This window comes from Oncorhynchus tshawytscha, linkage group LG13, assembly GCF_018296145.1.
Source record: "Oncorhynchus tshawytscha isolate Ot180627B linkage group LG13, Otsh_v2.0, whole genome shotgun sequence".
Taxonomy (NCBI): domain Eukaryota; kingdom Metazoa; phylum Chordata; class Actinopteri; order Salmoniformes; family Salmonidae; genus Oncorhynchus; species Oncorhynchus tshawytscha.
Window position 1 is genome coordinate 43,412,034 of NC_056441.1, and position 27,479 is coordinate 43,439,512.

The following is a 27,479-nucleotide window of genomic DNA, read 5'->3' on the forward strand; positions in this document are numbered from 1 at the left end:
CATGAGTCATGAGTGAATCTGTGCCTCTAGGGCACACGGGATGTCTGACAACCCCCCAAGAGCCGTGGATAGCAAAGGGCAGCAGAAGTAATAGTGTAATCTATTATACGGTCCCTATCTCAGTTTCTCTCCTCTCCCCTTCCTTGCATCAGCACTTCATGAGAACGAATGAGGATTGGAGTTTAACTATGCACATTCCTGGGCCCCCATGCAGAGCCCAGCACTTTCTCAATTAGACGAGAGACCATCTGTCCTGCTGATTCAACCCCCCCCCCAACGGAGCTACTTCCCCACCACACACATCCCAGCCAAAACCACCTCACCTATCTATCACCTCGCTCGCTCGATCACTCACACACAGACTAGTTCTCCCCTCCATCAACTCTCTGCTCCAGTAGACTGTGTTTCCCACTGTGCAGCACAGACAAATCCGGAGATTGGACCCAAGAGGCATATTTTTATGCACGCACGCACACACACTTTGTCAATTAAGATGTTTACTCAAATCAATCAGGTGGGGCTATTTTTCTTAAAAAGGTCCCCATCCCTTTTTGTCCTCTCATGCTCTCCTCCTTGGCTCCACCTCCCAGGGAAGCAGAGGGACACGATTAGGGAGAGGGATAAGGAGAGAGAGAGAGCAAGAGAGAGTGGGGGGAGAGCTGACTTGTGTCTAGAATCAATCAGTTGTTTTTTTCTTCCACTCACTCACTGCATTTTTCCAGACGGCATGTGCGAGCTTAGGCTCTGGACCTCATTTCCTACCCCCTATCTCTCTGTCCTGCTCTCTCTCTATACCCTTCTTTCTGACTAACTCATTCATTCCTTCTCATGCTTTGTGGATGCGAATCAGGGGAATTCCTGCCTTTGAATCCAATCTCCCTGTCCGTGCCGCCTCTCCTCTTATCCCTATATCCAGGATCCTCCAAAGCCGGTCTGTCTCAGCTCCATTAGAAATGTGGTGCTCTGTGGCTCTGGTTGTCTGTGGATTCTCTGCTTTGGTCCAGGGTAGGTCTGCCTCTCTATTTACTCTCTGACTACATTGCAAGATTAGAGTTACAAAGCCAGAGGGAAAGACTAGGAAAGAATCACTGGAAAGGAGGAGAGGAGGATTGAGAAGTGTATGTGTGTGTGAGTATTTTTGTGTTCTCTCAGTGTTTGTGCTCTTGTTTTATGTTGGTCTGTGTGTATATGCCTACCTGTGTGCCTAGTGAATACAGAAGTCTACAGTTATTCAGAACCTGATGTGATGTGGTCCTCAACGTAAAATACATGTTGTCTGTTGCAGGGACGGACAGAAAAAGAAAGAGAGAGAGAGTTGGTATATAAAGCGAGAGAGATGGGGAGACATGCTTTATTAGAGAAAACGCTGCAATCATAAATTTCACAACCTCCCTCACTCTTTCACCCTCTATTTTCTCCAAAATCTCTGTGGACAGTGTGCAGTATCAATGGGATTGAACCAGCAGGGAACAGAAAATTATCAATGGTGGCACGTCAATTGAATACCATTATAGATCTGGTTCGATCTTGCTTCCTTGTTATGTTGTTATGTATGGACATGTTGCTGCAACAGAGAGAGCAGAGTATAGCTGTAAGCAGCAGGATAGATAGGTCGCTAAGGGAGAGGAGAGGTATTACTACATTATATCAGAGGCTGCCTGCCCTGCAACTATGTAAAGAGCTACTGAACTTTCCTTAACGCAAAATCGTGAATAATTTCCTGACCGTAACCTTTTGTAGAGATTCTTGTTACTTTCCCGGTGAAAAATGGTTAAAGTCCTTGGGACTATTGACACACAGTGGTAAAGGATAATAAAACAGCTAGAAGTACACAGACCACTGACAGAGCACTTAATATCTGTTTGTACACCAAATGGATTTGAAATGACACGCAACAACTAAACACATATAGGGCAAAATAGTAGGACTAAAGTTATGGGCTAGGAGGTTAAAAGACAAAAGCAAATACACTAGACATGACAATACCTGAGTGGCACAGCGGTCTAAGGCACTGCATCTCAGTGCTAGTAGGCATCACTACAGACCCTGGTTCGATTCCAGGCTGTATCACAACTAGCCATCATTGGGAGTCCCATAGGGCGGCGCACAATTGGTCCAGCGTCGTCTGGGTTAGGGTTTGGACGGGGTAGGCTGTCATTGTAAATAAAAATGTGTTCTTAACTGACTCGCCTAGTTACATTAAAAAAAGTAATATATAAAAGATGCTGACAAGAATATGCTATGTCACATCTAAAATATTTAAAATCCACTGACTTTTTAGCTGACACATCGGATTGTCAAATGTTTGCCTGCCGACAGTACTTACTTAGCACCTCTGAACAGAGTGTCGACAGTCAATCTCTTTTGTGTTCACACAGCATAGACCTTGACGTCGTCAGCCACTCAGCCTCGTTAAAATACTCCAAACCAGAAGGTGCTGCTTAGTTTATGGTCTAGATTTCAATGTTAGCTAGCTAGCTGCACTAATGTTACTATTTTGTAGAAAGCCCTTGTTGATACTAGCCATATGGTCACAGCTAGGTAACTACCTAGCAAGATGACGAAGAAACAATTTAATTCACTCTCCATAATCCCATACTGCCAGTGCTAACCTATAGCCAAATGTTTAACTAGCTGGCTAAGGACACTGCTCTAACTCGGAAGCCAACACAGGCAGCTGTTTCATGGAAACTAATCCATTGGGATTTAATTATAATGTCAATACTAGCTACAGTTGGAAATTGGAGAACACATTGGGAGGGATTTTAGACCATTCCTCCATACAGAATATTTCCAGATCCTTGATATCCTTCATTTGCATTTATGGACTGCCACCTTCAATTCAAACCACAGGTTTGTTCGGAGACTGTTGATTTTGTGGCCAAATAATACTTTTTTTGTGGGTTTTGATGTTTGTTTAGTGTCAGTGTCTTGCTAGCAGAAGCAACCAGGGTTTTGACAAAACTATCCTGGTAATGTGTAAAGTTCATGATGCTGTTGACCTTAACAAGGGCCCCAGGACCAGTGGATGCAAAATAGCCGCATAACATTAAAGGTCCATCACATTTGACAGTAGGTATAGGGTTAGTTTCTGCATATTAACCTTTCTTTGGACACAAAACCTACCACTGGTGTGTGGCTAAAGAGCTCTATTTCCATGTCCTCCAACAAATGTAAATGCCTGGAGTTTGCTAAATGGCATTGGAACTTGGATTGGAACTGGTGCTGTGGTCAGATGACATGAAAATAGAGCTCTTTGGAAATATTCTGTATGGAAGAATGGTCTAAGATCTCTCTAAAATGTGTTCTCCAATCTAATAAAATATTTTAGAAAAAGGCTCATTTGCCGAAATGCTCGCAAGTTGAGGTATTGAAAGGAGGGGTGCTAATGACTATGACCCCTATCTTTTTGAGAATTGTTTTTATTAATAGTTAAACAAAATGTCCCAATTTTTTGGAGCATACAATATAGCTCAGTATTTGTATTATTTATTTTATACATTCTTTTTTGTTCATTTGTTCATTTTATCAAGGATGCCAATAATTTGACCTGACTGTATGTAAATGAGTCTCTACAACACTATTATGAAGCAAATCCTTTGAACATCATGCCTTATTTAATGATTCACCCACTCTTACTTAAATTTGTAGTGCTTCACGGGTTTTACACTTACGAAACTGCTTGATTATTCATTAATTAAGCATTGATAAGGTGTGCCTACAACTTTCACTGAGGTTCCTCTCATCCTCCACTAATTTCCCCGATTCCTCCTCCGCTATTCTTCTTCATCTTTACTTATCCCACATACTTTCCTCTCCTGTCCATGCCCCCTCTTTTGTATATCACCGCGCTTCTGAAATCTTCTACTCTCCTTCTCCCTCTTTCCTTCCATCTCTCTCTGCTCCATTCTTCTCTGTCCATTTTCCTTTCTCCTCTCACTGGGCAAAAACTGGTTGCATTAACGTTGTTTTCACATAACTTCAACAAAAACATGTAATGTGATGATGTTGAATCAATGTGGAGAACTGATTGGATTTGCAAAATGTCATCAACGTAAGGGGATTTCATTTTTTTTCCACCCAACTTTGAACCTAAATTCAATCAATGACATGGTGACATTTCTTTGTTGATTTCACGTTGCATTCACATTAGTTGATAACTCAACCAAATGTAAATCAAAACTAGACATTGAAATTACGTCTGTGCCCAGTGGGCGGTCCTCTTCATGCCGGTCCTCTTTTTTTTCCTTCTATATCGCCTTTTCTGAAATCTTTTCTTAAATCTTCTCTCTCTGATCCCTTCTTCCCCGTACATATTCCCCTTTCCATGGCCCCTCTTTTGTCTTCATCACCTCTATTCTGAAATCTTCTACTCTCCTTTTCTCTCTTTCTTTCCATCTCCCTCTCCTCCCTTCCTCTCTCAGTGTCGATTCAGGGCCCTCACCAGAGAACCTTGTTGAAGAACCTTCTGAAGGACTACAATCGAATGGAGAGGCCGGTGGGCAATGATTCACACTCCCTCACAGTCTTCTTCACTATCAGTCTGATGCAGATCATGGATGTGGTAGGGATCAATGTTCATATTACATTTGTTATTTTATCCGTCTGCTTGTCAGTACGTCGACCTGTCTGTTAGTGTCTTCGTCTATACCTGTGCAAACTCTGCTCTGTTAAAGTAAATATTCCACTGCAACTTCAAAAATGACTCAGAATTCTTTGAGGCATGTCTCTCAATATAGCTCCTTAGAAGAAGAATTGACTCAAAATGATTTACATATTATAGGATGAGAAGAATCAGGTCCTCACCACTAACATCTGGCTTCGGATGGTAAGCACAGCACAGCTTCAAGTGAACAGCTGTCGGAGTGAGAGTGAATGTATTGTATCCTTCTCAGTGGACCTTCTTAGTTATATATTCAGTTGAAGTTTAATTAAATTACCATGTCCAATATATCCAGTCTGAGTCTATCTTCCAGAGCTGGTTTGATCATTATCTTCAGTGGAACCAGACTGAATACCCTGGAGTGAAAAACCTTCGGTTCACAACTGACCAGGTGTGGACGCCAGACATCCTCCTCTACAACAGGTAATACACCTATGGTCCTATTCATATCGTCATGCATCACATGCATGTGTCTTATGGTTTTAAAACCCTACTGTCCAGAGTTTGATCCACCCTTTCCTTTCTCTTTCCTCAGTGCAGACGATGACTTTGACTCCACCTTCAAGACCAATGTGTTGGTCAACTCCAGTGGCTTTGCGGAGTATCTCCCTCCAGGTGAGTCCCTTTCTATCTTTCCTACTCTGTTGATATTACATACAGTATCAGTCAAAAGTTTGGACACACCTACTCATTCAAGGGATTTTCTTTATTTGTACTATTTTCGACATTGTGGAATAATAGTGAAGACATCAAAACTGTGAAATAACACATATGGAATTATGTAGTAACCAAAAAAGTGTTAAACAAATCAATATATTTTACATTATTCAAAGTAGCCACCCTTTGCCTTGATGACAGCTTTTCACACTCTTGGCATTCTCTCAACCAGCTTCATGAGGAATGCTTTTCCAACATTCTTGAAGGAGTTCCCACATATGCTGAGCACTTGTTGGCTGCTTTTCTTCACTCTGCGGTCCAACTCATCCCAAACCATCTCAAATGGGTTGAGGTCAGGTGATTGTGGAGGCCAGGTCATCTGATGCAGCACCATCACTCTCCTTCTTTGTCAAATAGCCCCTACACAGCCTGGAAGTGTGTTTTGGGTCATTGTCCTGTTGAAAAACAAATGATAGTACCACTAAGCGCAAACCAGATGGAATGCCGTATCGCTGCAGAATGCTGTGGTAGCCATGCTGGTTAAGTGTGCCTTGAATTCTAAATAAATCTCAGACAGTGTCACCAGCAAAGCAGCCCCACATCATCACACCTCCTCCTCTATGCTTCACAATGGGAACCACACATGTGGAGATCATCCGTTCACCTACTCTACGTCTCACAAAGACACGGCAGTTGGAACGAAAAATCTCAAATTTGGACTCATCAGACCAAAGAAAAGATTTCCCCTGGTCAAATGTCCATTGCTTGTGTTTCTTGGCCCAAGCAAGTTTCTTCTTATTATTGGTGTCCTTTAGTAGTGGTTTCTTTGCAGCAATTCAACCATGAAGGTCTGATTCACAGTCTCCTCTGAACAGTTGATGTTGAGATGTGTCTGTTACTTGAATTCTGTGAAGTATTTATTTGGGATGCAATCTGAGGTGCATTTAACTCTAATGAACTTATCCTCTGCAGCAGAGGTAACTTTGGGTCTTCTTTTCTTGTAGCGGTCCTCATGAGAGCTGGTTACATCATAGCGCTTGATGGTTTTAGCGACTGCACTTGAAGAAACATTCAAAGTTCTTGAAATGTTCCTGATTGACTGACCTTCATGTCTTAAAGTAATGATGGACTGTCGTTTCTCTTTGCTTATTTGAGGTGTTCTTTCCATAATATGGACTTGGTCTTTTATTATTCCACCCCTACCTGTCACAACACAACTGATTGTCTCAAATGCATTAAGGAAAGTAATTCAACAAATTAACTTAAAGGCACACCTGTTAATTGAAATATATTCCAGGTGACGACCTCATGAAGCTGGTTGAGAGAATGCCAAGAGTGTGCAAAGCTGTCATCAAGGCAAAGGGTGGCTACTTTGAAGAATCTCAAATATAAAATATATTTGTTTAACACTTCTTTGGTTACTACATGATTCTATATATGTTATTTCATAGTTGTGATGTCTTCACTATTATTCTACACTGTAGAAAATAGCAAAAAATATAGTAGGTGTGTCCAAACTTTTGGCTGGTACTGTATATATATATTTTTTTTTTAAACTTTGGTAGTGGCCTTTTCTGTATCAGTGGGTATGTGTGTCTCCCTATCTGTTTTGTATAATCTCTCGTGGACAGACACATGTAACATAAATGGTGTCACAGTGTCTGTCAACAGACTGTGGGATCACACAACTAACGGAGAACTTTGTTCCGGTGCGCAGATTCTGTCACTGATCATTTGGAAAAATCACAATTTCGCAGGTGTTCGCATCTTTTGAATTTCTGAAGGGGAGGGGACATTTGGCCCATAGACTTGTCCATAACTTGCAGACAGAGTGGGGTGGAGCTACCGATCTGCTTCTGCTGTTCGTTCGAATATCTTTTCTAACACATCTGCACCAAGAACTTAATTGAGCATCTGATGCAAGTACGCAAGATTTTAGTTCTGGGTTTCCGATTATTCTTAATTATGACATCAATATTTGAAACAGCATCCTCAGCTACTATAGCAACAAATCCCAATGTGCAGTGTTTCTTCTATATGGGAGATATTTACCCCTCTCAAATTTTAAGACCAAATTGGTTGAATCCTCTCAGACTTCTCCCCCAACCCCACATTAAAGACTTCTGGGGTCCAGTCCCTTGTGCCAGACTAAACCAAAATGGCCTTTTGAAGTCAAGTCAAGGAATGGGTGCAAAGAAATTCCATCATTACTTATTCAGTGGATATGTTTATTTATAAGGTGGTGAATGTAAACACAGTTGGATAATTAAATGTTGTCAGAAGGGGTGATATGGGGCTGTGTCCCAAATTGCACCCTATTCCCTATATAGTGCGCACATTTTAACCAGGTCCCATAGAGCGCTGGTCGAAGTAGCGCACTACGTAGGGAATAGGGTGCCATTTGGGATGAAATCATGATGATGTCGTGCATGGAGAATTGGGACTGCGACACACACAGGAACGCTATACTATACAGAATATCAAAGATCTGATCTGGCCTCTCGTCATAAAAGCCTGTGTAATTACTGGGGTCCATTTGGCCTCCATTTGGTCTGGAGATAAAAGACTATGGGCTCTGTATGCCAGGGAGGGTTTGGGAGCTTGACTCCTGGGTAAATAATTAAAAAGCAGCAACCCTCTGGAGATCTCGTGGTTTTTAAAGGTTTAGGAATAGTTTTCATAGCTCAGATGAGATATATGATAGAACTTTAGGTGGATGGTAACATTTGGAAATAGTTTTCATATATAGCTCAGATATGATGCATGGTGTATTGGCAGGATGGTGTCTTAGGCTGGTTCCCAAACGGTGCCGTTTGGGACAAACACTAAGGGAACGAAAGGAAATAGATTTTGAATGCTGGGGTGATCCATCTTGTTTCCTGTGCAGGGGTTGTTTTTCAGGGAATTCTCCAGAGATTTAAGATAAAAAAATACAGTATGAAGTAAAGAATCTTGAGATATTGGTTGCCGTTTTAGAGGACATTTTGGTCAAGCATTGTTGCTTGTCGGATCAGCTTTTAGAGTAACCTAATTATTAGCTTAGAGGATCTGTTACAGAGCTGCAGGAGAGCAGTGAATTGCAAATGGAAGTAAATGTAGCTTTTAGCTAATCGGTTTAGTTTTAGGTTTAATGAATCTAGAGAAAACAATAAGTTATTATAGAGCCCTTACAACAGCACAAAGAGGTGAATTGTATATTGGACTGTTCATTCTTGACAATTTCACGGCTCAGAGACTATAAAGCAATGCCATTATGAGCGGGGAAAAAACAACTACTGAATGAAACTACATTTTAAATCTTGCATTGGGAATTTGATATGTGAAGTGACTACGTTTTATAATTAATGCTGGATTTAATTTGGTTTGATTGTCAACTTCTAAACCTTTAAAATTGCTTTTCAGACCCTTCTCTCTTTTTCTAAAGCTTAATTTGCATGTCTTGTGACTCATAATTCATATTTTTGAGTGCTGTTTGGAAGACTACTTTGGCATTTTGGTTGTGTGCACTACTGGACAACTCAACAGGCTTGATTTGTTCATTTCAGTTTTTACTTTGCCAGCGATCTCTCTGTGCATCGATTGTGTTGTACTTTGTGTGTCTGTGTGTGTGTGGTTCTGTATAATGAAAAAGTTGATCTGATTATAGTCTGGATAAGCTGTCTGCAGAGTAGAGATCAGTGTCACTTTCTATATGGCACTCTCTGGGTGCGTCCCACCAATATATCTCCTTTCTCCTGAAGTGTAGACTCATTCACTACTTTCCACAAATCTAAAAGCATTGGATTGGTGGAGGCAGGGGCCAGGCTAGAGGGAATTTACACCAGTCATTTCCTTTAAAATCAGTGAAGGGACGTGAACAAGTGCAATATGGTAAGAGGGAGAGATAATTGGGACGTAGTCACTCACTCTTGTATGGTTGTCATGTTTAACTGTGGTTAAGTACTGATCCCTCCTCCAGAGTGCTTAAAAATAGGTGCCAGAACAAGAAGATACAGTATGTGCATAGTAACATTTTTAAAAGTGTAAGTGAACAACAAGTAAAATGTCTCTAATTTGCTCTCACAATCTCCCACTGTATGGATGTCTACACAGTGTACAAAACATTAGGAACACCTTCCTAATATTGAGTTGCACCCACTTTTGCCCTCAGAACAGCCTCGATATGTTGGGGCATATACTCTACAAGGTGTCGAAAGCGTTCCCACAGACACTTCCCACAGTTGTGTCAAGTTGGCTGGATGTCCTGTCCAGGTGGTGGACCATTCTTGATACACATGGGAAACTGTTGAGAGTGAAAAACCCTTCAGCGTTGCAGTTCTTGACTCACTCAAACCGGCACTACCATAACCCATTCAAAGGCACTTCAATCTTTTGTCTTGCCTATTCACCCTCTGAATGACACGCATACACAATCCGTATCTCAATTGTCTCAAAGCTTTAAAATCCTTCTTTAACCTGTCCCCTCCCCTTCATCTATACTGATTGAAGTGGATTTAACAATGACATCAATAAGGGATCATAGCTTTCACCTGGTCAGAGCTTCTTAATGTTTTGTACACTCAGTGTATATCTCCTATATGTCACTCTTTGCATCCCTTTTATCAATCTCTTTCCCTGTATGTCAGGGATTTTCATGAGCACATGTAACGTGGACGTACGTTGGTTCCCCTTCGACATCCAAAAGTGTGAGATGAAGTTTGGCTCATGGACGTACGATGGCTGGCTGATGGACCTACAAATGAACGAGGCCGACATCTCCGGTTACATGTCCAACGGGGAATGGGACCTAGTGGGTGAGTGGGATTGGACTGCCCTCCTAAATTTCTGTTATCAATTGCTCAACTTAAATTGTTAACTAAAGCTAGAAGTTTTATGAAAATTCCCACTTTATTCTGTCCCTTACTTTTTCTCTTTTTTTCTCACCTCACTCACTCAAGGAGTGCCAGGCACTCGTAGCGAGGTGTTCTATGACTGCTGTAAGGAGCCCTACCCCGATGTGACGTTCGTTGTGACCATCCGCCGGCGCACTCTCTACTACGCTCTAAACTTGCTCATCCCCTGTGTGCTGCTGTCCTCCATGACCCTGCTTATCTTCCTACTGCCTGCCGACTCTGGGGAGAAGATCTCTCTGGGTGAGCAGAGAGGAGAGGGTGGATGATCCAAGAGGGATGGATATTTTTCTAAAAGAAACAGAGATGAGGATGGAGGACAGCAGCATAGAGAGGAGGAGAAGGGGAAAGGCATTAGAGAGTGAAGGAATAAGAAGAGGATGGGAGGGGAATAATGGTGATGGGGAAGAAAGGATGACAGGGGAGAGAGAGTAGATTGATTCTAGTAAAGGGTGAAAACTAAAGAGCAGAGGAAAACAAAGAAGACCTAGAAGAGTTTTGGGGATGTGTAAAACGTTTAACCTGATTTGAGGATGCATTACAGTGCATTGTATTACTGGAAAATATGCATAATCCCTCACACACCACAGCCAATTAACCTATTGATGTAATTAAGCCCAGGAATTGATTAGGGAGAGAGAGCGTACATACACACAGCCTTCCAGGAATTCAGCTTGATACCATGCTTGATGAACAAGTTTTAAGGAATTTGGTGCCAAGATACAGCCTGGCTGATACCCGGTTATGTTGTGCAACACAAGCTATGTACCCAAAACCCACCGTGGTGTGGAGAGGCAGTTCTCTTTTAAACTCTCATCGAGTCTCATGTTAAGGGTAGAAATTGCACCCAGCTGATTGATTATCACCCCCAAAAATATTCCCCCAAGGAAGTTGAGACCTCTTTCTGTTTAGATTTGAAAACGAACAGTTGTAAAGCAAGGGGGCAGCGCTCACGGGCTATTTGTATGGGTGTTTCAGCGAGACGGACATAGAGGGGAACCAACCAGTGTAAAAGCACAGCCCCCTTCATTATTGAGGCACCATCTGCGGCCCAAATGGCACCATATTCCCTTTATAATCTACTACTTTTGACAAGGGCTCTGGTCAAAAGTAGTGCACTACATGGGGAATAGGGTGCCAACATCAAAGGAGCCTCTCCAGATGCTGAAGTCAGGAGGACTTGGAGTTTGGTATCAACCAGGCTTGCCAAGATAAGCATATGGCCTTACATGAGAGCCACTGTCCATCTCTTCTGTGACATTCTTTAAAGTAAAATTCTACATTTCCTCTCGATCCTTGAAGTGACACTTGTTTAATCTATTGAGCGAACAGGGCCAACTCACTTGAAAGATGTTTGTTTTATCGGCTTGCTTCTGCACGGTACCAGTTATGCCAAGAAAGCACTTGGAAAATGTGGGGGGGGGGGAGAAAGTGGGACAGAGGTAATGGGAGGAGATGAAGATTAGATCTGGTGAATGAAGAGTGAGATGGGGAAGAGAGAGGGAGCAGAGACAGCCGGGGTAGATGGATTGCTAATATAGGGTAAGCATATGTGTGGGTTAGAAGTAAGGCTCTACTAAGGGCAATTGAAGAAGAGGAATGGTCCAAAAGTAATTCACTTTGAGTATATTACTCTGTCACACTTTGCAATTTGCATCAGATCGAACCAAATCTACTCGTATGAAGTTGAAATCAATTACGTTGGCTTGACTGGCAAAGAACATAAAATATTTGCCCAACGAGATGCCTATAAGGTTTATCTTTACAAATGTCGATTTCTGGAGGCTCGCCCGGGATCAAACCTGATTGAGGCACAGATGTTAATAAATGTGTGAGGAGTGTTGTGTGTTGTAGTTGTACTGAGTATCACACACATTTTATTACCCCTAGTCAGTTAAAATGGAGATTGTGCTCAGCAGCCACTCACGGTTTTATACATTTTCAATATCTTCCTCTCTCTGTTCAGGTATCACTGTGCTGCTCTCGCTCACGGTCTTCATGTTGCTGGTGGCAGAGATCATGCCAGCCACTTCAGATTCCATCCCTCTCATAGGTGTGTTCTCATACAGTTTGTTGTTTTGGCTCTGTACTCCAGCACTTTGGATTTGAAATGATACAATGACTATGAGGATAAAGTGCAGACTGTCAGCTTTAATTTGAGTTTATTTTCATCTATTTAGAAATTACAGCACTTTTTGTGCATAGTCCACCCATTTTAAGCAGACCAATACACTTATATATGTATTAAAGAAGAAAAAAATTAAGTATTTGGTCCCATATTGATAGCACGCAATGTCTACATCAAGCTTGTGACTCCACAAATTTGTTGGATGCATTTACGGTTTGTTTCAGATTATTTTGGGCCTAATAGAAATTAATTCTAAATAATGTATTGTGTCTTTTTGGAGTCACTTTTGTTAATAAGAATAGAATGTGTTTCTAAATACTTCTACATTAATGTGAATGCTACCATGATTACAGATAATCGTGAATGAATAATGATGAGTGAAAATGTTAGAGGCACAAATATCTTATCCCCAAGACATGCTAACCCCTCACCCTTACAATAACATGGGAGGTTAGAATTTTATGGGGGTATGATATGTGTGTCTAACTTTCTCACATCATTATTCACGATTCATTCAGGATTATCCGTAATCATGGTAGCATCCACATTAATGTAGAAGTAAATCCAAAGTGCTGGAGTATATAGCCAAAACAACATGTAACTGTCCTAATACTTTTGGAGCTCACTGTATGTCTGTTAAGAGTGTAGTGTGTGTGTGTTTAAAATAATTGTCCCAAATGTTGGTTAGTTACTGGTGATCTAACCATCTGTTTGTCCTTAACTGTAATTGACTAAATCAATCGTAAAGATTCAATGGTGGAAATGATGTACGGTGAGCTCACTGCAGCCAGACAGATGAGTTGCCCCCCTTTGACTACTAAAACACAAATCCAGCCCATTAAAGCCCAAGAAAAATGTCATGATCAGCAAGAAAACCACTGTTAGCATTATTGTTATTACAAATGGCTTCCTCTCTCTACTCTAATTGTTTTCTCTCTTTCCTGCCCCCCTTTCAGGACAGTACTTTGCTAGTACTATGATCATTGTTGGGATGTCAGTCATAGCTACAACGGTGGTGCTGCAGTATCATCACCACGACCCAAACGGAGGCCAGATGCCCAAATGGGTAAGGCCAGACCTCATGCTGTCCAAAGACAGTTACATTTGACATTTTAGTCATTAAGCAGACACTCTTATCCAGTACAACTTACGGAGCAATTTTCCTTACTCAAGGGCACAAACAGATTTTTCACTTTAGGAGGCTCGGGATTCAAACCAGCGACCTTTCAGATACTGGCCCAACGTCTAAACCGCTAGCCTACCTGCCGCCATTCATTACTAACTATGAGCATTTCCCATAGGAAAACACGGCACTCTTAGCACCATGCGCTAACCCACCAAACCTTCCATGGCTGGTCTCCTGGTATACCACAATTAAACAGTTTTTACCCCATCATGGCTAATACTAACAAGATAACTCTTGGTTTGCCATACCCCTTTGGTATAGCCATTTTCTCGTTGTTGCAACTGGCCAAACACGTGTGGGTCGTTATTGAATTGTAGTGGAATTTGGGCATGGAATTTTAGAATTTTATTTAATTTAAAATGTATTTGGGTCCATCTTCCACTTCTAAATCAACTAATATGGTAGCTTAATTCTTTGTACCATTATGATAACATTGCACCACCAGGAGGAGTAGTGATGGTAATACCAATGACAAGTGAGGTAATTGAGAATTTTCTAAAATCGAGGCAAAATATGCTCAAATCTAAGGTCATTAACCCTTTAAAAATGATTTACTAAAGTGATATGATTAATCATTTTGGCAGGGCAGGGCTTAACCTAGCAAAGACTGATAGATGACCTGGAGCCAGGGGGGTTGGCAACAATTATGTAGTGAGGGCCAGCCAACGAGAGCATACAGGTCGTAGTGGTGGGTAGTTTATGGGGCTTTGGTGACAAAACGGATGGCACTGTGATAGACTACATCCAGTTTGCTGAGTAAACTGTTGGAGGCTATTTTGTAAACGACATCGCCGAAGTCAAGGATCGGTAGGATAGTCAGTTTTACGAGGGTATGTTTGGCAGCATGAGTGAAGGAGGCTTTGTTTGCAAAATAGTAAGCCGATTCTAGATTTAATTTTGCATTGGTTATGCTTAATGTGAGTCTGGAAGGAGAGTTTACAGTCTACCCAGACACCTAGGTATTTGTAGTTGTCCACATATTCTAAGTCAGAACCGTCCAGAGTAGTGATGCTAGTCGGGCGGGAGGGTGTGGGCAACAATCGGTTGAAGAGCATGCATTTAGTTTTACTAGCATTTAAAAACAGTTGGAGGCCATGGAAGGAGTGTTGTATGGCATTGAAGCTTGTTTGGAGGTTTGTTAACGCAGTGTCCAAAGAAGGGCCAGATGTATACAGAATCTTGTCGTCTGCGTAGAGGTGGATCAGAGAAACACCAGCAGCAAGAGCGACATCATTGATATTTACAGAAAAAAAGAGTCGGCCCGAGAATTGAACCCTGTGGAACCCCCATAGAGACTGCCAGAGAATAAGAATGCGAATGATTGACAGAGTCTAAAGCTTTGGCCAGGTCGATAAAGACGGCTGCACAGTACTGTTTTTTATTGATGGCGGTTATGATATCATTTAGGACCTTGAGCGTGGCTGAGGTGCACCCATGACCAGTTCGGAAACCAGATTGCATAGTGGAGAAGGTACGGTGGGATTCGAAATGGTCAGTGATCTGTTTGTTAACTTGGCTATCGAAGATTTTAGAATGGCAGGGCAGGATGGATATAGGTCTATAACAGTTTGGGTCTAGAGTGTCTCCCCCTTTGAAGAGGGGGATGACCGTGGCAGCTTTCCAATCTTTGGGGATCTCAGACGATATGAAAGAGAGATTGAACAGGCTAGTAATAGGGGTTGCAACAATTTTGGCAGATGATTTTAGAAGGAGAGGGTCCAGATTGTCTAGCCCAGCTGATTTGTAGGAATCCAGATTTTGCAGCACTTTCAGAACATCAGCTGTCTGGATTTGGGTGAAGGAGAAGCAGGGGGGGCTTGGGCAAGTTGCTGCAGAGAGTGCTGAGCTGTTGGCCGGGTTAGGGGTAGCCAGGTGGAAAGCATGGCCAGCCGTAGAAAAATGTTTATTGAAATTATCAATTATCATAGATTTATCGGTGGTGACAGTGTTTCCCAGCCTCAGTGCAGTGGGCAGCTGGAAGGAGGTGCTCTTATTCTCCATGGATTTTTGGAATTAGTGCTACAGAATGCAAATTTCTGTTTGAAAAAGATAGCCGTAGCTTTCTTAACTGACTAAGTATATCGGTTCCTGACTTCCCTGAAAAGTTGCATATCGTGGAGGCTATTCGATGCTAAATGCAGAACGTCACAGGATGTTTTTGTGCTGGTCAAGGGCAGTCAAGTCTGGGATGAAGCAAGGGCTATATCTGTTCTTAGTTCTATTTTTTGAATGGGGCATGCTTATTTAAGATGGCGAGGAAAGCACTTTTAAAGAGCAACCCGGCATCCTCTACTGACGGGATTAGGTCAATATCCTTTCAGGACACCCGGGCCAGGTCGATTAGAAAGGCCTGCTCGCTAAAGTGTTTTAGGGAGCGTTTAACAGTGATGAGGGGTGGTCGTTTGACCACGGACCCATCATGCATGCAGGCAATGAGTCAGTGATCGCTGAGATCCTGGTTGAAGACAGCAGAGGTGTATTTAGAGGGAAAGTTGGTCAGGATGATATCTAAGAGGGTGCCCATGGTTACGGATTTAGGGTTGCACCTGGTAGGTTCCTTAATAATTTGTGTGAGATTGAGGGAATCTAGTTTAGATTGTAGGACGGCTGGGTTGTTAAGCATATCCCAGTTTAGGTCACCTAACAACACAAACTCTGAAGATAGATGGGGGGCAATCAATTCACATATGGTATCCAGGGCACAGCTGGGGGCTGAAGGTGGGTCTATAATAAGCGGCAACGGTGAGAGACTTGTTTCTGGAAAGGTGGATTTTTAAAAGTAGAAGCTCGAATTGTTTGGGCACAGACCTGGATAGTATGACAGAACTCTGCAGGCTCTCTCTGTAGTAGATTGCAACCCTGCCCCCTTTGGCAGTTCTATCTTGTCGGAAGATGTTATAGCTAGGGATAGAAATTTCAGGATTTTTGGTGGCCTTCCTAAGCCATGATTTAGACGCGGCTAGGACATCACGGTTGGCGGATAAATGGACAGTTAATTGGATAATCACAGCTGAGTGAAATAGCACAGAATTGCAAACATTGTTAATGTCCAATCAACATGAAATAACCCTAAACCGAGGAAATGTCTCTCTCGCCGTCTCTTTAATAGGAGTACAATCTCCATAACTTCACCTACTCAGTGTATAAATTCCAGCGGCATAGCCCTCTAATTCAATTAGGTACACCCATTTAGTAACGGGTTGGACCCCCCCCCCCCTTTGCATCCAGAACAGCCTGAATTCTCCTGGTTATGGAAACATTGCTCGATAGGTATCATGGGACCTAATGTGTCAGGAAAACATTCCATATACACCTGTATCGTTGACACCAGGCAGGATGGGGCCATGGACTGATGTTGCTTACGCCAAATCCTGACTCTGCCATCAGCATGACGCAACAGGAACTTGGATTCGTTGGACAAGGGGATGTTTTTCCATTCATCAATTTTCCAGTGTTGGTGATCGAGTGCCCACTGGAGCTAAAAACAAGCTTCTTGTTTTTAGCTGACAGGCGTGGAACCTGGAGTGGACGAGTTGTGCGTTCCGAGACGCCGTTCTGCTCCCCACTGTTGTGCTACGCCATTTTTTTGCCTGTTTGTGGGCCCGCCTGTTCGCTAGCACGATTCTTGCCATTCTCCTCTGACCTCTCTCATCAACAAGCTGTTTTTGCCCACAGGACTGCCACTGACTGGATGTTTTTTGTTTGTCGCACCATTCTCGGTAAACCCTAGAAACGGTTGTGAGTGAAAAGCCTAGGAAGCCGGCTGTTTCTGAGATACTGAAACCGAAGCGCCTACCACGTGCTCAAAGTCACTTAGGTTACTAATTTTTCCCATTCTAACGTTCAATCGAACAGTAACTGAATGCCTCAATGCCTGCTTTATATAGCAAGCCACGTGTGTCTGTAGGAGCGAACCACTGAGTGTATATAAATTAAGGAAGCAGCGGAATTGTCTGTGTTCTCAAAACTTGCATTCAGAATGCAGATCGGCATTTCATATTTTTTTCCTAGCCTCTCTCCACTTTAAATATACTATGCACATTGATAACTTGCTAGAAAACATCTTCACCAACTAATGTATAATAGTAGCAGCAGACAGTAGCAATTGGAGCAAAACATGCAAGAAGAAATTACGGGTGAAATGATCAAGCGATAAAAAGCAAGTGAACGGAGAGAATACATGCCAAAGTATTACTGTGAAGCTTTGTGAGTGGTTCACCCAGGTGAGCGTCGTCCCAAAGCCGGGACTTGTTGAACGGCTCGGTTTTCACAGAGCCATAGGCAGAATTTAAGAAAATACCGCAGCAATGACTAGTTCTCGAGGCGGGTTTTAAATGTACCATGTTTTTTACCCCATAGCCCTTTCAGATATAAAAAGAAAAGACGGTATGTAAAGACTGGTTTTTGTCTAGATATAAAAAGGGATAAAAGATATGTAAGGAGGAGGCAGATGCCGCGGTGTCTTAACTTTAATTCCGTGGTTAGAATTTAAATATAGCTTTATATCCCACAAAAGGTAATTGTAAAATTCCTGCCTTAGGCAATTTTCTCATTCTTGTGCTCATGAAAGTAGCATTGAATACTAAAGGTCAAGTTGAATATACCAGCATCCGCACACACAACCCACTGTGTCAAGCTTTAACTGCCTTAACGGTTTTCCCCCCCAAGTGTATTACCAAGTGCACTACCCTTTGTAAGAGTAAGTGTATTCCTCACTAGATGCGTGTTCCTCCCTTGCTATGTATCTATATTATAACATCCTTCTCTGATTTATTCTCCCTTTCAGGTTAATGTGGTCCTACTGCAGTGGGTAGCATGGTTCCTACGTATGAAGCGCCCAGGGGAGAGTGATGACCCAGAGCGACCACCCTGCGCCCCCCACCTACGGCGCTGCTCTTCAAGCTCCCAAAGCGGTAGCATCCCTAACCCTCCAGACCCCATGCTCAACCCACTGCACCCCCAGAACCTGGCCCCTCTCCAGGCTGGCCCCCTGCACGTGGGTCAACCCCACCTTCACGCCCAGTCCAGCGCCAACAACAACGGAAACCTGCTCTACATCGGCTTCCAGAACCTGGACGACCCCCCACTGCTCCCAGACCACATCCAGAGTTACAGCATCTCAGCCGGGCCTCCTCGAGTAGCAGGCAGCCCCCCTCCACCACCCCCCACCCCCAACGAGGACACTGTGGGCTGCCCTAGCACCATTTCCAGTGGCGGAGGCTTTGGAATAGGGGTTGGAGGACAGTACTCGGGAGGGGGTATAGGTGATCCCCAGCTCCAGGCTATTCTGGAGGAGGTGCGTTACATGGCGGACCGCTTCCGTGAACAGGATGAGACGGAGAGCGTGGCCGACCAGTGGAAGTTTGCGGCAGCTGTCATTGACCGGCTCTGCCTGGTGGCCTTCAGTATGTTCAACATCATCTGCACCATCGCCATCCTCATGTCCGCTCCCAACTTTGTCGAGGCTGCCTCCAAGGACTTCTTCTGAGGAAGAAGAGGATGGGGCAGAGGAGAAGAGAAAGAATGAGGGAGAAGAGATGTAGGGGAGAAAGAGCAGGATGTGGAATGATTTGGGGCTTAGTCCAAGAGGGCTATTGTCAGGGACCCTCCTGTCAAGATGAGGGGGGTTCTTTGGAGATGACTATAGAACATCTCAAGATGTTCTCTTGAAGTCTATCAATGACCTCTGATGAAATGGAACAGGATGGGGCGCGATGAGTTTATGGGCGAAGAATCCAAAAAGGCATGGTTCAACGACTGTACAGGGTGAAGTAAATTGTACTGAATTATGAGGCTTTTTCAAAGACCTTTAAGAAGTGAAGGTGAACAGGAAGGGCAATAAGAAAAGTGGAGCATGGGATAATTCAACCTGAGATTGGGAAGATTGCAGTACTTACAGAAAGAGAGAGAGGGAAATAGACAGATGGATAGGGCTGTTTTATTTGATGTCAAATCCCAGAAAAGAAAAAAAGGCAAAGAAAGACTGCATCATTTACTGAAACAGGGGACCAGGAGGGAGGGGGAGAGACTGACTTTTACAAGGAAAGACAAGGAATGAGTGTGTGAACAGACAGAGGTTTTCCCTGGTGACAGTGAAGGTGGGAGGGTCAAACAAACTGAACTTGGCCTTGTCTTTGAGATAGAAAGAACAAAGCGGATTAGAGGAATGAAAATAATATCTAATCTTTCATTCTGTCATTTGTTTCATGGGCATCAAATTGAAAGGCCTTAAATAACATGCAGCCGATTTCAGATCAGTTGAGGCACCAAATGAATTTCCATTTCCTTCCCCAGGCCTTATCTGTCAGTGGGTTGCCAGTGTATACCAATCTCCACTTTTTGTCCTACGGTGTGTAGCGCTCCTTGTGATTGGGCAACTGCATTAGTGTGTAATCAGTGTAATTGCCAGTAATTGTGTTACAGTGGAGGGTCGATCCAATAATGACCCATCAAACAGTCACCTAATAGAATTTGGCAGGTCCTAATAGAGAAGGCTGATCTCATTGAGCTCCAAAGTGAAATCTTAATATACTGTTTGCGAGGTCAGCAACTTTAAGAGGAATGTGAAGGAAAGTGATCCTCAAACCTCAAGATGAACACACAAATGACTTGGATGATTGGAATGACACTCATTTTTATATTGCACAATATGGTTGACAATTGAAGGGAGTTTTATTTTTCGATATTTTCATATTTTCCAAATTCAACATATACTTACTAAAATATATTTCCTATCGTTATTTTAAAGACCTGAGACAGCTCCTGGAAGATCTCACATCTCCCGCTCGCTCTATAAACTGACGCATCTCCTCCCTTCAGTGGAAACCTCAAGCTGGGAGTTGGACTGACTCTCTGGCACACACATGTATAGAAACATTTCCCATCCCGAAATAAAGTATTATTTTTCTACCATCCTTGCCTTCCTCAACGGACACTGGTGCTGATATACGCAAGAGAAAAATGACAGAGGGGCAGAGAAAGTGCTGACACAGCGCGTGCCGGACAGGGTTTTAATTGATTACTCCTTCAGGAAGAGAGGAGGGAGGAAGGAAGGAGGGGGTAGACGGGCCATGCTCGGTAATTCAATGGATTTATAAGAGAGGACCAGGGAAATAGCCACTCGACAAAGCATAACTCAGTCACACAATAATGCAAAATATGTAGTATATTAATAGTACATTTTGGTAAATGCACATTTTCAATGTCAAATGGGTTAGCATCTATTGACTAGGATGCTCATTATGCGTCTCTGACATTGTGTAAGTTTCAGGTATATGGTTCTCTCTCCAGTCCATACAGTATGTTTTATTCTGTCAGTATAATCAACACTCTGGTTCTCTTTCACTCGCCCTATTCATCTCTTTCCCCCTCCCATTCATCTCTATTTTTCTTTATCTCTCCTTCTGTGTGTGTAGTCAGTGTTTGAGTTTTAGCATGTTACTCAGTGTCAGACGGATGGAGAGGCTATATTTATAGAGGGTGTTCTCCTACTGCAGGTTGTCTGACTGGGTAATTCTCTCTTTCTATCCTCTTTCCGAGGCACTGGGGTCGGCAAATGTGCAGCGTTGGCACTCTGAGCTCCGAGATTTACTGGGTTCACTCAGATGGAAAAAGAAGAGAGAGTAGATGAGGGGAGAATGTGTGTGTGTGTGTCCGTGCTGTTTGTGTGTAGAGGAATGTGTGCTTGCGTGTGTAAGCTTTGAATCAGTTGTTTTTTCTGTCTCTCAGTTAATGAGCAGTTGGCGCCAAGGCCCTCTCCGCGGCAAGAGATTTTTCTCAAGAAGGCCAATAGAAGTGTACACGTCTAGAAAGATTGTTTTGAGTATGTGTGAATGGGCGCTGCAATTTCACATTAAAAAGGCACATTACTGCAGTGCACGGACGGAATGAAAACCTACAGCTTGAATAGAGACCTAAAACACATGCCTGTGGCAGGCACACTTAAATAAACTCCAGTCACACACAACTGTTAATACTGCACACACACACACCATTTACATAGCACACACACGGCTTGTAGGTCAACAACCTTATAAATTGCACCCCCCCACCGTTTGCTCAGTTTCCCTAAGACAGTTCTGTATAATACGACCATATTCCCAATGTTGTGCGGCTGATCAATGCCTTTTCATTACCGGCTGGACGGAAGCGCTGACGTGAGGTAGAGAGCGGCAGACCTGTTCAGGACCGTGATTAATGCTTGTACCCGCCCAGTCCCACCTGGGGACGCATCGTTAGCCTTGATTAAATATGAGTCCCAAATTATGGCTCTGGTCAAAAGTAGTGAACCATATAAGGGTGCCATTTGAAATACAACCTAAGCCTGCCAAGCCACATTCACTCACCGAGCTGAGTGTCATTCAGCTGTCCCAGACCTCTGCGGTCTCAAGGTTAAGTGGCCAGCTGGTCGCGGGCGATTAGTGGGCCAACGAAGGGACTGTAGTCTGGCCGCAAGTCAAAATTGGGCAGTTTCCGAGGTGGACTGAAACATGATGGGTCAGTTGATTTTTATACTGTGTGTCTTTGTTGATTAAGTCCGGAACATTATTCTTGAGGTAGAAATGGACTTGCAGATGGAGAGAATCTCACCTGGAACAGCTAGGTTGGTCAGGGTTCAAAGTGTACGTGGGTTGAATTCAATTGTAGCTCAGACTTCCATGATCAATGGGAAATAAAACAGAAATCAAGAGAATCAATGAAAATTGTTCATGAACTAATTAAATGTTGAACTCCAACTGAAGACAAAAGTACCTGCTTTATCACCGATAACCTAAAATGTACTGTCAAGTAAAAATTCCCAATATAGTGTACTACTTTTGACCAGGGCCCATTGGCCTAAAAAGTAGTGCAAAATGGTTGCATTTAGACAGGCAGCCCAATTCTGATATTTTGCCCAATTATTGGCAAAAGACCAAAATTGGCTTGCATGTGAGAATGCAGCTTTTGTAGTGAATAGTGCCATTTGGGACTCAGTCTGGGACTTCATTGGTGCCCATTACCACTGGGGTGCCAGATTTGACATACAGCTGCAGCCTCTCAATTAGAGCCACACTGATGACTGTTGTAATCTCCTAAATAATGTCCCGAGCCCTATATAAATCTACCTGAACAAACCAAATTCCTCTACCATAATGAGAAATTCAAATAAGCCATTTGTTAAGGCTAAAGGGGAGCGATCAAGGATAAATTCCAGATCATTTATGTAACCTTTTACTTTGCTCGGGTAAGAGTCCATTTCACCTTTGCTTGTGCTAGCAAGCTGCCTTAAGTCAGTGCCATCACAGACTGACTGACAGCACAATAAAGACCTTTGCATGGAGTGCCCATTGGACCTTTATTATTTGTCAGTGCTCTTGAAGTCTTTTTGCCTCTTCAGTCCAGGGTGCATTGGATGGTGCCGTTGCGAATGTCAGGCTCCACTCAGAGGCACATCGATCTGCAGGTTGAACATGGTGAGATTGTAGACTCCTAAATTGATAATTCAGTTTTAGGCGATATTACAGTTAACTAGTTCCTTCACATGGTGATATTGACTTGTATTATTGTGTGTAGCTACATTTGCTAGCTATCTAGCTAGCCCATAAAGAGAGCACTGCATTGTGGGTTTTGTAGTGGACTTGAGCTGCAACAGATTTCCACAACGATTTTCACATTGCTACCAACCTTAAACAACACATTTAAACATTTGTTCAGGAATTGGTTATTTTGGGTGGATTTTTCCTTTAAAATTCAGTGTTTAACCATACTTTTGGGGACCACAAGTACCCACAATAGTAAACTAACAAAAATTAGACCAACTGGGAAAATGTTGTCGGTCCCCAAGGAAAATAATATTTCCATGGGGTTTAGGGTTAGAATTAGTGTTGAGTTCAAATTTCGGTTAAGTTGGAGTTAAGGTTAAGTTTAGGAAAAACAGGATTTTGAATGTGAATCAATTGTATGTTCCCACAAGTTTAGTAAAACAAGACTGAGTGTGTGTGTGTGTGTGTCCACAATCAATTAGTCTCTGCCCTAGGGATGAACAGGAATAAAAGTACAGTAAACAAAACATCTGGAACACTTTTCTTCAATATATCATTTTATTTAAAATAACGTTACAATTTATTACTCTACATTACATTTTCAAACCAGTTTTTCCTTTTTACATTGGTTAGTAACCTTCATATATTCTAAGATATAAAAAAAACTTCCCATTGAGTTTCAGTATCGGTTGTTAATTCGTGTTCGTAGTTTGAGTAAATGCAACACTGCTTTACTTCCAGAACTTGACTTAAATGTATATTTAAGTTAGCTTTTGCGTCACCAAATACCCTACACAAAATAACTGACCAACAGTGGTGCTAGCACACAACACTATGATTTCCCACAACTTGAATAATTTGATGAAATAAATTATACGTTTTCAATCGAGAGAAAGTGCATTTTTATCCAAATTACAATTTTGCAATAATTTACATTTAGAAGAAACAAGTCTTGGTTTTAATGTGCCTATACTTGCAATCAAACAAAAGCCCTGCTCACCTGAAGCGTAAGGTACAGAAATAAAATGTTTTAACTACACAAAGGCCTACCATGTTATTCTTTTAGAACATCTAGCTCATATGGAAAAAAGTGTGTGATGTCCTTTATCGCTGGGGTGCTTTCAGAACATTGGAACGTTCAGATAGAAATACAGCTTGTAGAACAAACACCCCTCTCTGACATGCAGAATAAGTGACCAGCTCAAGTTCGACATTGTTTGGCTACTGAAAGTAGCCCTGGAGTGGCGTTGTTCCATTCAGAAGGGTGGTGTAACTGGACTACAACAGTGTCAAGCTGCTATCAGAGGACACTGACCTTTCAATAATACCGCAACAAAAAAGGTACAGGACTGACTGACCTTTAAAATCCATTCGATAGGGGAGACATGATAATTCTCTTAAAACGGACATTATAGAGATAAAGCAAAGTATGTGCAGGTGACTAGCGTAATTGTCACTCGGAGCAAATTAGGGAAAGACATCTTAGTATCACTGGCATCTTGCCGGCTCCTGCTCGCTGTTACCATGACGATGGAACACTGATGACAAGGACACCCCACTACATACAAGTGTGCACCTGTGTATTTGTCTGTGCCTCTGTATTCCCAGGGTATAAAAGCTAAGAGAGCACCTGCTTCAGCCTAGAGACGTACACCGAAGTCTGTCAAATGCTTTAGCTCAAGGACACATACCATTATGATGACAAACATTAAAGAACATTAACATGAATATGTTATAAGTGTGAGTGAGTCAGTTACGTGGTCTGGGGCGATGTTAGACTGGGCATGCTCAGACAGCGTAGTGCTGCCAAGGCAACCACATCTAGTCTGATGGCAGACCAACCTGGAGTGGAGGAATGGAACACTAGCACACTGAAAGGAGGCGCGCACACGCTAGTTGTCGCTCTCCCCTCTCTCAAAACTACACACACGTTCTGGTAGAGCATCTGCCATCTTTATGTCATCCATCTCTAAATTGGCTATTACTCTGGCTGTCAAAACGAATAGGCAGCACCTCAATTGCACATCTTCAGCACTTCTTTCAGAATGCAGCAGTGGCATTTATAACGGACATGCTAGTGTATCGTTTTGTCATTGCCAATTCTCCTTTCGGGAGGCAAGAGTGCAGAACCATGCAATTAAGAATGGTACAGTTTTACACCTGTCAAACTTCAGTAATAGCCTTCATTTCAACATAGTTGAGGCATGGAAGGGATGTGGGCTAACCTTATACAGCCTGAAAAGGCTGCAAGGCATAGCTCGCTAGGGGAGGGGAAATGCCACCCATCCATCTCTATCTGCACAGCTGTCACCCTGCATAACCCCCTCTGGGTTGCATCCTAAATGGCACCCTATTACCTATGTAGCCCTATGGGCCCCGGCCAAGAGAAGTGCACTTCCTTGGGAATAGGGTGCCATTTGGGATGCCGCCTTGAGTCTTTATCTGCTGCCTCAAAACCTAAACCCCCATGGCCACCTAAACCCCCATGGCCACGCCCCAATCGGGCCTACAGCCGAAGCAATACTGAGGAAAGACTGGAAACGCATGCTCACACCAGCCTAATACTATACCCATTTGGTTAGGCAAGGTGCAATGAGGGGCAACAGAGACACATCCTGCATCATAACTGTACCTGCTCGGGCTGTTGTGGCCACGCTCCTACTTGTTAATGCACTTACTTCTACGCAGGAACACAGGCAGACACAGGTGCACACACACGCACCACTTGTCCTCCTGACAGTTAAACAAACTGCAGAGCAGTACTTAGTGGTGAGTTACAGAGCCCAGGGAAGCAATCTCTACAGAAGGTCCTGAAAGACCTTTCCCTCGCTTGGTCCGCTCAACACTGACTCAGTAGTACTGAGTGGTACTTTAGTAGTACTCTACTGCTCTCTGCTGGTTGCACTAAGCACTGCACCCGAACACACACACAAACATACTACTTCCATCCCTTTCTCCCAGTCTGTACACGTCGATCAATACTCCCGAGTGGGGGAAATATTCACTTTGTTTGTAGTTTCTCTGACTTCATTGAGTAGATGCAAACACCACTGATAAAAAAAAAAACACATTTTATCTCTGAACTTGGAGATTCTATTGAATTACCACAACAATTTTAAGGGGAGAAATGTTCACACTTTCAGTTGTGGTGAACTGCCAACAGACATTCTAAACAAGAGTGTATTAGATAGGTTAGAAAATGTGAAAAATAGAGCAAGGATGAGAAGCCAAGGAGGAAGCTCCCCTGTCAACTTTCTACACGGTTAGAATAAGAAAGTCATTTCTTGAGCTCTTATATTAATCATATATTAATTTTGTAGACTACAGCCTCCTAGGCTTTTGACAGATAACCTTTGACAAATAACCTAAAGCAGGTTTTCCTAAAACATAAGTGTACTGTTTTTATGAACATAACACCTTGCATCAGTTACTTTTGTCTCCTATTCTTTTGAAAAGCATGAGCTGGCGCACACCCAAAAAAGTTAGAGGCGCTGACTAATGCCGAGTAAACTGTAGACTATAAAAATAGAGTTGCACACACACACTCCCAGTAATTGATTGGGTAAACCACCCAATTCATTACTGGGAGCTTATATACAGATTGTGTGACTATTTTTGTAGACTACAGCCTCCTAGGCTTTTGACAGATAACCTTTTGTTTCTTACCCTCCTTGTCCAAAAAACATAATCTGATAATGTCCTGCATCAGTGAAAACAAAGCTATATCCCGTTTAGCCTTGCCAGTGACAATGGTGTCCCACCCACCCTCTATCATGTTTCCCAGCATGTCATCTTGTAGTTCAGCAGACCAGAGGCACATTGAAAGCATTGGCCCGGACCAAACGTGTTGTAGAACTGGCCTAAACAATCACATCGCAGATGCCGGCTGGCCTCCTCGCTGGCGTGTCATCTGTTGATCACGTCAAGGTGTTCCCTTCGTCAAATGGTGTCACGGGCTGCTGTGAACATTGACCAATCGCACTGTACTGTTCGGTTTCCTCAACCAGTGGGGTGGAAGAACTCAGCTAGTGTCCCGCCCCATGTCAGGGGTGATGCACGGAGGAAAAAGTATATGCTGTTCTATGAACATCTAGTAATGACATGTTTTTTTTTTCCTTCATTGCTCGTCGTCTATCTGCGAATTCCTGGGTTTGTGTGATACATTAAAAACAAAAATAAATAAACTGATTTCCAGTTTCTGGAGTGAATCGCCTCAGTTCTCTTTTTTGTTTCTTTTGCAGATGGCATTCTCGGTTGTGATGGTGCGAGTTGGACCGATTCTGGTGGAGTATTTAGGATGTGGCGATCTCGCCCCCTAGATGGCGCCATCCCTTCTGTGTCTCCAGAGCAGGGAGATATTCTAGAATAGAGAGAAGGTTCAAGAAACCAAACTCAACCGCTCACTTCCTGACCAGTAAAGCTGCAGATAGAAATG

General features: G+C 42.8%; 2 protein-coding genes across 4 annotated transcripts in view; one reads left to right on the forward strand and one right to left on the reverse strand.

Annotated features, from left to right (window-relative positions):
- The first annotated feature begins 320 nt into the window (after window positions 1–320).
- On the forward strand, window positions 321–20,435 carry LOC112266635 (neuronal acetylcholine receptor subunit alpha-7). 2 transcript variants are annotated; one of them, XM_024444299.2, is made up of 10 exons: window positions 321–1,005; window positions 4,425–4,564; window positions 4,784–4,828; window positions 4,977–5,086; window positions 5,199–5,278; window positions 9,946–10,113; window positions 10,258–10,452; window positions 12,176–12,262; window positions 13,294–13,403; window positions 18,310–20,435. In XM_024444299.2, exons 1-10 carry the CDS (start codon window positions 840–842, stop codon window positions 19,009–19,011), a joined length of 1,803 nt encoding a protein of 600 aa, XP_024300067.1. In that variant the 5' UTR covers window positions 321–839; the 3' UTR covers window positions 19,012–20,435. The 2 variants fall into 2 exon arrangements, with proteins under 2 accessions (XP_024300067.1, XP_042151687.1); XM_042295753.1 differs by lacking the exon at window positions 321–1,005 and adding an exon at window positions 2,138–4,054.
- Window positions 20,436–23,573: 3,138 nt separating this feature from the next.
- The window catches only part of LOC112266637 (sorting nexin-27), a 45,937-nt gene continuing 42,031 nt past the window's right edge, over window positions 23,574–27,479 (reverse strand). The window contains exon 13 of one of the 2 annotated variants that reach the window (XM_024444300.2): window positions 23,574–27,404. In XM_024444300.2, the coding sequence (XP_024300068.1) occupies window positions 27,337–27,404 (68 nt within the window). In that variant the 3' untranslated portion in view covers window positions 23,574–27,336. Of the gene's footprint in view, window positions 27,465–27,479 lie in introns of both variants that reach the window. The other variant, XM_024444301.2, reaches the window with a different exon arrangement.

What these genes read in the sequence shown, in the direction of transcription:
- LOC112266635 (XM_024444299.2), top strand. Translation starts at nt 840, where the DNA reads ATGCGAATCAGGGGAATTCCTGCCTTTGAATCCAATCTCCCTGTCCGT. An exon ending in TGCGGAGTATCTCCCTCCAG is followed by an intron (nt 5,279 to 9,945) that starts GTGAGTCCCTTT and finishes CCTGTATGTCAG; the next exon opens with GGATTTTCATGAGCACATGT. An exon ending in TGGGGAGAAGATCTCTCTGG is followed by an intron (nt 10,453 to 12,175) that starts GTGAGCAGAGAG and finishes CTCTCTGTTCAG; the next exon opens with GTATCACTGTGCTGCTCTCG.